Below are 11834 nucleotides of genomic sequence, written 5' to 3' on the forward strand. Positions count from 1 at the left end.
GTACAAAAAAATTATATTTTTAATATTTATAATAGGGTTAAGTACTGAAATCGTCCCTAAGCTAAGGGGCGAAAATCAAATTCGTCCCCAACCTTTTTTTGTTATTAAAATCATCCCGAACGTTCAGAAACACTTTAAAATCTTCCTCAAGTCCATTAAAAAAATTTTAATTCCAAATTTGCCCCTGAACCCTTTGACGCTTGGTGTTTTATTCCCGCGAATTCCAATTCATTACGTGAGTAACGTTACACAAAGGAACACTGATCCTTCACTTTCAATGATGCCCTAACTGAGTGAGTGCTGGCCTGAGGAGTAGCGTCACTGCGTCTGGATTGCGTGGAAAAGAGTAGAACAGGAGCTCGTTCTCATGGCAGTCATCTAGAATCAGGTACGTGTGCAGCATTTGTTTTGATTTTTTGGAGCTTGAACTTAATACTGTGTGAAGGGTATTTGGTGGTTTACAAATGGGAGTTGGGTGTGATTTTTGTTTGTAGGTTTTAGGTGATGGGAACCTCAGGGTGGCAAAGTCCGAGTTTTAGAGGAGATGCTGCCGAAATTTTATAGAAATTAGAGATTTTGTTTATATGATTATTTAAAAAGATTTAGATTTAAAGGTTATATGGTTTGATTTTGAGTTATTAAGAAAATGAGCATGTTTTAAGTTTGATTCATTTAGAAAAGAATGAATTATATTTTGAATTGGAACTATTGATGGACGGAATGGGAGGTGTGATAATGAAGGATAAGGATTGAATATGATTGATGTATGATGATGAATGAGATGCAATTGAGAATGATGTGGATGTTGAGGAATTATAATTGAATTATTTATATGGCTTATGAATTTGAATAATCTGAGATACGAGATTCCCTGGATAATAAGGTTAAGTTAAGTTAGGTTTAAATATCCTTAGTAAACCACCCTTTATGGCTTCTGTTTAATACTTTAAGCTCTATAATCTGAGTGTCGGTGTTCTAGGATTGCCTCTGGCATTCCCAGGACCTTATATATTATGTGTGTGGCACCTTTACCATACTGAGAACCTCCGGTTCTCATTCCATACTATGTTGTTATTTTTCAGATGCAGGTCGAGAGGCATCTCGTTAGGCGTCTGGACTCTTAAAGCGGAGGGGTTACTGGATAGTGTTGTTGTATAGTTTTGTTGTACAGTGATGTATATATATGTACTTAGCTTTCTCTCCGCATAACTTGTCCTTTTTGATCCTCTTAGAGGTTTATGGAGAGGCAGGATTGTGTGTATGTACTTTTGGGTTTTGGATATGTATATATATATGTGTAAATATTCTCCGGCCAGTCTTGACTTCGCAGGCTGAGTTAGGAGCTTGTTATTTTGTATCTTTGGCACTCTATTCCTACTTCTGTTATCTTATGTTTGACAGTTACAGTTTTCTTAGCATGCAAGTTAACTCGTTCCTTGAGCGTTGCGCTTTTATCTCGCGATTTTTATTTTCCCTATCCTTCAAGGCTCCTAGCATATTATAACTCTTCTGCTATTATATGTACTTATTTTATTTTAGAGGTCGTAATACCACATCACCTCTGTTTTACGACTTAAGCGTAAAGCTTTGTGTGGTAGGGTGTTACACATGTCGATCTGTACGTGGTCCATAAGGTTGAGGTTGATGAAGACTTTCCTGAAGTAGGGTTTCTTGATGTTGGAGGCCCAGGTGAACAGGTTCAGGAGACGGAGAGGGCCAATGATGAAGAGATACATAATCAAAAACAGCTGGTGATTTATCAGGGTGATGGGGTTCAAAAGGTGGAAAGGGCCAATGCAGAGGGGGTTAAAGAAGGAGATAAGCTGAATAGTGATGAGGATAGTGACGATGAGGATTTCATTCCATCTGATGGTGAGGTTGACAGTGCAGATGATGTGATGTTTACAGATAGTGAAGAGGAGTATGATGATGAGAGCGAATTTGATGAAGTACGAGGTGGGACGGATGGTGATCGGGTTGAAAAAGGAAAAGGGGTTGCAGGAGGTGATTTCAGTGATGAGGAAGGGTTCAATAGTGATGAAGTTGATGTTGATTATGAAGTGGGTGGTGGTTCCGAGAAAGAGGATAGCGAGGATGATGATAACAATGAAGCAATTAGATATCCGATCCATAAAGATGTGAAAGACATGACAAGGTACAAATGGGAAGTTGGAACTGTGTTTGCTTCAAGGGAGGAATTCAAGGACACTGTAACAGCTTATGCAGTGCAAACAAGAAGGGGAATGAGGTATGCGAAACTTGACTTGGTCAGGGTGAGGGCTGTTTGTCAAGAGGGTTGCCCGTTTTAGTTATATGCAGCAAAAATGAGTGAGAGCTTTAATAGTGTAATAGTAGACTCTAGGGAGAAACCTATAGTGACAATGTTGGAGGACATTAGGGTTTATTTGATGAGTAGGTGGGCTCTTAATAGGAAAAGAATTAAGAACTTTAATGGGACAGTTTTACCTCGGATTAGGATGAAATTAGAGAGGAGAGGCAGATCAGCTAGTGAGTGGAGGCCTTACTGGTCTACTGCACAAACATATGAGGTTGTTAATGGTTTGTCTAAATTTGCTGTTGATCTTTCTGCTCACGAGTGCTCCTGTAGGAAGTGGCAGCTTAGTGGTATCCCCTACACCCACGCCATTAGCTGCATCAACTATAAGGGCCTTGACATAGATGGATTTGTTGATGACTGCTACAAGAAGCCTGCATATGTCAAGTGCTATGATTCAGTCATCAATCCTCTGAATGGCTCAGATTTGTGGGAGGAAACCAACTTTGATGATGTCATGCCCCCTCCTTATCGAAAGCCTAGCCACAGACCAGTCAAGAAGAGGAAGAGAGGACCTAATGAGCCTCCGGACAGCAGCCAGTTCCACTTGTCTAGGAGGGGACAAATTCAAAGGTGCTCAAACTGTGGTGAATCTGGACACAAGAGGGGAGGATGCAAGAAGCCATCCCTGGATGTAAGTGTGTGTATATCATCAACTGCATGTATGTTAGGTTTACAGTTTCATTTTTTAATCAACTAAATTCTTTAATGTCTTTCAGGCCCAACAACCAAGGCAAGCTGCTAGCAAAAGGACCAGAGGAGGAAGGAAGCCTTCATCTATCAGACCTAAAACCAGATCTAAGACTTCATCCCAGCCTGACATGCCATCTGCAAGTGGAGGTTTGAGGAGGTCCACCAGGTCTAGAGCAGCATCTCAGTCCCAACCAGCCACCCCCTATTCTCAGCCCAACTCAACCCATTCCAGGTCCAAGCCCACATCATCCTCTACTAGGCCCAACAGAAAGCCCACTAGAAGCCTTACACAAGAATCATCAGCACCAAAGGAAAAGGGTGCAGCCAGCTCCAGCCAACCAGCCAGGCCAGTCTCCTTTAGTTACAGAATTTCACTGTATGTTTTCCCTAAAAGGCTGAGGCTCATGGCTAAACTTCCACCAAGACTTTGGGAAAAAATTTAGGCTGTTCTAAAAATTTGTCTTTTGTGCTGTAATTAATGTACTGTTGTTTGGTTTGAGATAATGTTTGTGACACTTTTCTTTTGATTTTTTAAAAACTAGACAACATGGCTTATGATCTTTCTTAGTGAGCAACAGAATTGCAGTAGATTTTTTGAGTATCTTGGACTATATTTTGTTTAGTCTCCATGTAATGGAATTGATGGTATCCACCATTTGGTGTTATTTTCCTATGCTTATTACTGAATTACACTAGACTGTGTTCTGCCTCATATTATGCTGCTTCTGTTTAATGAATTTCCTTAATTGAGTTGATATGTTACAGAGTTGATTAACAGAAGAGTTAAGTCACAATTTTCTTGCTAACAGATAAATTTTCCATTCCAATTAATTGTCAAATTACATGGAGATAATTACACTCACAAAATTAATCAGCAAAATCCTAAACTAAATCCAGATGTTCAGCAAGACCCAATACATCTCAATTTACATAACTCAGACCCAATCAAAGAAATGCAAACTGAACACTAAATTCTCTCCTAATTTCATCAACCATACTTCAATGGCATCACACACGCTACCCCCTCCCTCTGATTGAACCAAATCTGAGACCAGAAGCAAAACAAAACAAGCCATCCAGAAATCCCTAGCACTGCAGCAACCTTGAACTTCCACTCAATGTCCCTCACTTTTGCTTTCAGAGCAGCAACTTTCCTCTTCATCTTTGCAACATGGGGATCCTCACTCTCTGCTTCTGGGTCTGCCCATCGGAAGAAATCACACTCCTCCTGGATCTGCAACAACTCATCAGAGTCAGAGCCCAGAACAAACAATACCTTGCCATCACCCACCTACAGAAACTTAAAACCCTAACCTCATAGTAGACACACCCCCAAAATCGTCGCCCAGGGTTGTTCCTCGTTCCCGAAATCCTAAGCACGGGTCTCTCTCCATGTCCACACACAAGCTCCCTCTTCTACGCAGACGACCGACTCCGGCACGACCGTGAGCTCTCGGTAGCCATGGCTCCACTCACCTTCGCATGCCCTTCCTCCTTCTCTGCTTCGTTGGTTAGGGATGACTTCTCTGATTTAATCCCAACCCTCCCCAAATCACAACTTTATATAAATAAATAAATAAACAAATAAATTAACTTTATTTATTAAACCCTCCAACGGATAGTAACGGCTAAAGGACAAAAGTGTCCAAAAATTTTGTTTTCAGGGGGAAAGAACGATTTTAAAGTGTTTCTGAACATTCAAGATGATTTTAATAACAAAAAAATGTCGGTGACGAATTTGATTTTCACCCCTTACCTTAGAAAAGATTTCAGTACTTAACCCTTTATAATATCTATTTATCAAAGAATTAATTATTATGTTAATAAAAATTTAATTATAAAATTTAATATAATATAAAAATTTAATTAAATAATATAAAAATCTAATTAAAAATTCCTTATGAGGATCTTAAATTAAATCTTTTATCAAACGGCATCAAATGATTCCAGTGAGTAGATTCTAAAATCCTATGATTAAGAAAATGACTTTGACTGGCAGGTATCTTTGTCTCACCTTCAATACCCTTTTCTTCTCTTTCTTGTTCTTCTTTTCTTCACTGTTCATTTTCCTTTCTAATTCTACTGATTTACTCCAACCCACACCATCCCTTCACAATTCTCTGCTACCCTTTTGGAAAAAGTTTCAATTGTTGGTTGTTGAAAGTTCAAACTCTCTGCTATTTAGTCTTCACCCAGCAACCATTCATAGGAACATACAAAGAGTGTAACCAATCACTTCCTCTCTCTGCTTGTGATCAAGGACTGGGTATCTTGGAAAATGCTTTAGGTACTTCAATTCAACTCAAAGTTTTCTTTTTTGAGCTTGTGACTTGCATATCTGTGTATTCACCTCTTGAGTTTTGTTTGTCTACCATGTTGGTTCATGTATGGAGATTGGAGATACAATAGTGGTTTCTTTAAGCTTTCAGTGTTTGTTGTTACTATTCATATTGCATAGAGTTGTTGAATCTATTCTGAATCCTTGATTATCCTTATATGTTATATTGAGGAAATAGTTAAGGGTTTCAAACTTTGTTTTGAGCTGAAGCTCATTCAATCATTGTATGGCAAGTGAAAAGGTTCTGATACCATGTTTAAATCCATGGAAGTGAAAGTCTCAATTAACTTGAGAGAAAATGTGAATGATTTCATGATATTTTTGGAGGTACAATGTGATTGCAGCATATGTCCTTTTTATATAGACACAAACACAACCCTATTTTTGATATTATCTCCAATATGAGATTTATATGCTATTTCCATTTTTGACACTTTTCAACATACTTGAATCATAGGCATTGATGTCATTTATCTGTGGCCTTCCTATACTTGAGTGTGTTTATTGTCTTGGGTGTGCTCGTTGGGTTTGGAAGAAATGTCTGTACACTGCAGGCTATGAGAGTGAAAACTGGGGCCTAGCTACTGCTGAAGAATTCGAGCCTGTACCTCGAATCTGCCGGATAATCTTATCGGTTTATGAGGAAGATCTTCGTAACCCCCAATGGGCTCCGCCAGGGGGTTATGGCATGAACCCTGACTGGGTTGTCTTGCGTAAGGATTATGAGGATAATCAAGGTTGTGTTACTCCATACATGATATATCTTGACCATGATCATGCTGAAATTATACTGGCTGTTAGGGGCCTTAATTTAGCAAAGGAAAGTGATTATGCAGTTTTACTTGATAACAAACTGGGGCAGGCTGAGTTTCATGGTGGTTATGTTCATAATGGGTTACTTAAGGCTGCAGGCTGGGTTTTCGATGCGGAGTATGAGGTTCTTCGGGATTTGATAGCGAAGAATCCGACATATATGCTCATATTTGGTGGACACTCCCTAGGGGCAGGGGTGGTAGCATTATTGACATTGCTAGCACTTGATAACCGAGACAAATTGGGGATACAGAGAAACAAGATAAGATGCTTTGCCTTAGCTCCTACTCGGTGCATGTCTCTCAATTTGGCTGTAAGATATGCAGATGTTATCAATTCCGTTGTACTCCAGGTTGGATAGTTTTCTCTGATTTTGATCTTGTTAACATATTCCCTAACTGAACTAGTTGGCATAGTAGTGTTTTAAGTGGACAACATTATCTGTTAAAGTTTACCAACGTATGCACAAATTAGTAATGGCTGAGGTGAAATGGACTTCATATCACATCTATGTTTGCATATGTAGCATGTTTTTGTGTCAGTTTGAGTGTTGAATATAAACAAGTAAGAAAATACATTCTTACAATTCATACAAGTAAACGTATATAGCCTATCTGGAAAAGATATTTTCCCCTCTTAACTTTTACCTTTGAATTTATTAGTTTTGTGCACTAATATTCCATACATGGTTTTATCTGACAAGCAGGATGATTTTTTGCCTCGGACAACTACTGCTCTAGAAGTTCTCTTCAAGTTGCTTTTATGGTAAATTTTGTATGTCTTCCTTACCCTTTCCCCCCAATTAAGGCATCAATGAAAACTATAATTAAGCCGTCAGTGACTTAACTGTGCGAAAACTGAAATGTAAAGAGATTGAATTCAAGATGCATTACATGGAATAATTTGAATTTTGATACAAATTAGTGAATTTTGCATTCTATATGTACAATTCATCTTTTGCCATTAAGATGAACTAAAAAAGTTTTGAACCCTTTTGTTGGCAGTTTACCTTGTTTACTGTGTATAATGTGCCTAAAGGATACTTGCACACTGGAGGAGAAGATGCTTAAAGATCCAAGGCGTCTATACGCACCTGGTCGTCTCTATCACATTGTGGAGCGGAAGCCCTTGAGGTAAATTATGATACTCTGAGTACAAATGCTTTGAATGTTACTCTACAAATGTTATCAGGTGGAAACTCAGGTGCAGTCGACTTCACGTGAAGTTGATATCTGAGAGCCGTTAAATTTTTTGACTTATTTGACTAAATTTTCATCTAACGGCTCTCAGGTATCAACTTCACGTGAAGTCGACTTCACCTGAGTTTTTACCATAGATAGATAAGATAGAGTTGAAAGTTGTAAGTTTATGGTTTCTTACATAGAAGAGACAAATTTGCATATATTTTTTCTTTTGGGGAAATTCAAAAGAAATTTAGCTTATTGTGGGTGCAGGATAGGAAGATTTCCACCTGTCGTTAGGACAGCAGTACCCGTTGATGGGAGGTTCGATCATATTGTTCTTTCTTGCAATGCAACTTCCGACCATGCCATCATTTGGATTGAGAGAGAAGCCCAATGGGCTCTTAATGTAAGCTATTAATTTCTTCCAATGAATTGTATTCGTCAGGTTCATCGTAGCTGTCGAATTAACAGAATACATAAATTCAGTTCTAATTTTAGTCTTTATTATCTTATCTTATATTATATTATCTTTACTTTTATCTTTCGTAGGCAATGCTCTATATATATTTAGTTTTACCTTCATAATTTACAAATTCAATTCAATCAATCAACATTCAATAAAAGTTCTTCATCTTTTCTTTTCCTATTCTTTCACAATTTTATCACAATTAATTGAAACTATATAGATTTGCCGAGTAATCTAACCTTCAATATTATATAGGGATATCCTTCAAATATATCAATGTATCTTGTTCTTCCGAATTTTGTTTCTCTATATACTGATGACTATATTCTATAAATATGGTCTAAATCCTAAAAGTTGAATTCTATTTTCTATAAGAATTTGTGTTACTATTTAGTTCTAATTGATCATTGTTTAGTTTTGACATGGCAGTGTGTATCTGCATTTAAAGCATTATATTTCTTGCAACAGTTAATGCTAGAGAAAGATAAGCAGATGGAAATTCCGGCAGAACAAAAGATGGTCCGGCAAGAATCACTGGCTCGGGAGCACAGCCAAGAGTACCACGCGGCCCTTCAAAGGGCGGTCGCTTTGGATATTCCGCAAGCTTATTCGCCGTCCTCATACGGAACCTTTCAGGAAATACATGACGGGGAAGATTCGGGCGGTTTGAGAAGGTCCAAAGGGTCTTTCTTGTCCAACAAGCAAAGAACAGAAAGTTGGAATGAGTTTGTTGGGCGCCTTTTTGATGTAGATGACTCAGGTCATATGGTTTTCAAGAAAACAAATGTGTAAAATAGTGTGTTTTTCTAATAACCACTATCTTAGCTTGAATAAGTAGCATTTCTTTCTTTCTTTTCTTTGTCTCTCTTCACTTTTTCCTTGTTTTAATTTTGGTTTTATTAACAATCTTAACGAAAATTAACATCATAATTGAATTATATCTTTTGGTTTTTTACGGTATCTCCTAGTCCGACAGGTCAATCTCCTAGTCCGACAGGTCAATGACTAATCTGTCATGGATTGAAGTTCTATTTAAAAGTTTGTTGCCTGAATTACATCTTATTAAAAGGGTTTGACTCAATTTGGGTTAAAGGGAATTGGTGTGAGTATTTAATTGGATCAACAAAATGATCCAATGCAAGTGCAATATTAATACATATCCCTATCTATATTGCAATCTAGTGTCCAGATTCTGTGTCTTACAACTAATTTTCGTAGCTAAAAACCTTTTTTCTTAGGTCAATCTTATTATATATGTTTTAGATATCATTTTATCACACTGTTTTCTGGTTGGAGCCAGAGACATTAATGTCTCTGCATCCATGGTTGGAAATTGGGACAATCTCAATTTTGGAATGACTTCTTTATTATCTATTATTTAACTAAATGATGATTATAAATGAAGAGATTTCATTTTACTACATTTAGTTCATTGATTAAGGATATACTTGACAAGCCAATGAGATATAGTTTAAATGGTATAGTCTTCTCATGCTTAATTAAGAGATCGCGGGTTTGAGTCTCCTATCTTTGGTTAAAAAAAAAAAAGATATACTTAACAATTTAGTAATAATTTTCATATAGAAAAATTAGAGTAATAGATATCATAAAACAAAAAATGGCATTATAATTTACATAAAATGTTACCCCATTTATAGGGGAAATTACATATTGTGTTTGATATAATTAAAATAACAACTATGTTATATACACACTAAAATCAGCTACCAAAATTAACTATTAGTATAAAATGTATGTTAAAATATAAATATATATTAAAAATAAATTAAATTATATATATATTTATGCATAAATGCATTAGTAGCTAATTTTAGTATACGAATAGTATTTTTATTAAAATAAATACATGCACAAAAAAGTCATCCCGAAACACTTAAGTCAAACAAATAAAATATAATTCACTAAAAAATAAAAATAGTCAAACAATAAAATAACAGACTGAAAATATTTTTAAATTCTTCAAATTGTAATGAACCATTATATGACTAAATATCTATTTCTTTCAATTGAGAGTCTATATTCTTATAATATTCTTTGACTTGCAAGGCTAAAATTAAAGGATATGTATGGAATCAATGTATCAAACTTTGCATAAATGTTAATTGGCTAATATATGTATTTTTATTTTGCAACAGCACCTAAATTTCAAGTACTTGCTTGTGTGTTCATATGTTTGAATTTGACCAACAATTATATTATATATGTGTACTTATAAAATATTAATATAATGGACATTGTACTAAATTACATCTTATTATTAGATCGATTGACTGCAAATTCAATTAAGAATTTTATTTCATTAATAGTAAATAAACTGTGACAATCAATATGGTGTCTTGTATTCTATAAGTCTCATTTAATAACTACTTTATTAAATAAAGAAAAAGATATAAAAATATAAATTTGTTTGAAAAAATGAAGATAGAAAATAAAACAAGAAAAATATTTTTGTACTTACACAAGATTTGTTCAATTTTATGTTTATTCCTATCTCTATATATCATCTCAATAATGTTTTTATATTTTTATCTTTAAGTACATAATATAATAACTAGAAAAAAGGACAAATCGATCCTAATTTTTTTGGTCTGTAGACATTTAAGTCCTGAGAATTTAAAAATACATTTAAGTCATTGACTTCTTCAAAATCTGGACACATCGATTTTTAGGTCTAATTTGTTACATTTTAAAAACTCTCACGTGTGTATTCGTATCAACCAGATCAGTACAAGAAAGTCACGTTTGATTTTTTCATTGGGCCTTACAAATCCAAGTGAATATAAGAGATTGATATGTCTAGATTTTAAAAAAGTCAAAGACTTAAATATATTTTCAAATTTTTGAGAACTTAAATGTCTCGGATCAATCAAAAGTTCAAAAACTTATTTGTTCTTTTCTCTAATAACTAATAAGCCAACAAAGCTTCTTGTATATGTTATTAACTTAAAAATGATGGTTTAATGGTTAATTTCCTGGTCTTAAGCACCATTAGTAGTGGTTATTGACCAAGTAATTTAGTCAAAACCTTTTCACATAAGAATGTGAGTTCCATGCATTGCGGAATATACAATTTCCATCATGGTTGGTGTGCTTTCCTTACCAGCCTGTCCTTCTGACTGTGAATGCATTTTCTTACACATATTATAGTTCACGCTTTCTATAAAGTATTGTGGACGTGTTTTTCACGGTGAAAACTCAGGTGCAGTCGATTTCACGTGAAGTTGATAACTGAGAGGCGTTAGATGATTTGACTGATTTGACTAAATTTTTATATAACGACTCTCAACTATCAACTTTACGTGAAGTCAACTGCACCTGAGTTTTCGCCATTTTTCACACACACAAAACAAAGTGTATTAAAGTAAGTAACTCTCTCATAGTGGAGGCTAAGAAAAATTTTTAAGCACTTTAGGAAAGATTTTATATTTTTACTAAAGCCATGTTGAAGGCCTTTACAAAAAGCCATGCCTCATGCTTGATGCTTGCTTATATATATATATAGTCTCATTCAGTTTAGGCCTCCATTCTTTTATAAGTTATTAACTTATATACTAATAATAAATAATTAATGACTAATGACTCTACGCAAAGGGCACCAAGAATTTAATTAGTTTTGCTTTAAGCTTTTTGGTATATATCTTTGTTGGCACTTCTCCACCTTCTTGACAAATAATAATAATAAAGGGAGAGCTAGGGGAACAATGAAAATTTTGAACAACATGAACAATCACCAATCAAATGAAAATACACTACATCCTAATTTAATGCTACTAATAAAATTTACTCTTTTAACCCTATTAATTCACATTATTTACACATTATTCAAAAATTTTATTAGTTACCTATACTTTTCCTAATAATAAACCCTCATTTTACTTCTTGCAAAAACACAAAAGACAAATTTGTCTTCCAAATTTAAATATATTAATTTATTTTACATTATTTACCAAAAAAAAATAATTTAATTTTTACAAATATAAATCT

General features: G+C 35.1%; 2 protein-coding genes across 2 annotated transcripts in view; both read left to right on the plus strand.

Annotated features, from left to right (window-relative positions):
- The window catches only part of LOC107626529 (histone H2A.Z-specific chaperone CHZ1-like), a 6619-nt gene extending 1923 nt beyond the window's left edge, over positions 1–4696 (plus strand). Inside the window, exons 2-3 of the mRNA XM_016329431.2 lie at positions 1599–2969; positions 3055–4696. Coding sequence (XP_016184917.1) covers positions 1599–2309 — 711 coding nt within the window. The 3' untranslated portion in view covers positions 2310–2969; positions 3055–4696. The remainder of the gene's footprint in view (positions 1–1598; positions 2970–3054) is intronic.
- On the plus strand, positions 5020–8802 carry LOC107621371. Its single transcript, XM_016323397.2, has 6 exons — positions 5020–5315; positions 5824–6531; positions 6886–6944; positions 7184–7312; positions 7634–7769; positions 8298–8802. The coding sequence occupies exons 2-6, from the start codon at positions 5830–5832 to the stop codon at positions 8619–8621; spliced, it is 1350 nt and encodes a 449-aa protein (XP_016178883.1). The 5' UTR covers positions 5020–5315; positions 5824–5829; the 3' UTR covers positions 8622–8802.

This window comes from Arachis ipaensis, chromosome B02 (assembly GCF_000816755.2).
Source record: "Arachis ipaensis cultivar K30076 chromosome B02, Araip1.1, whole genome shotgun sequence".
Taxonomy (NCBI): Eukaryota; Viridiplantae; Streptophyta; class Magnoliopsida; order Fabales; family Fabaceae; genus Arachis; species Arachis ipaensis.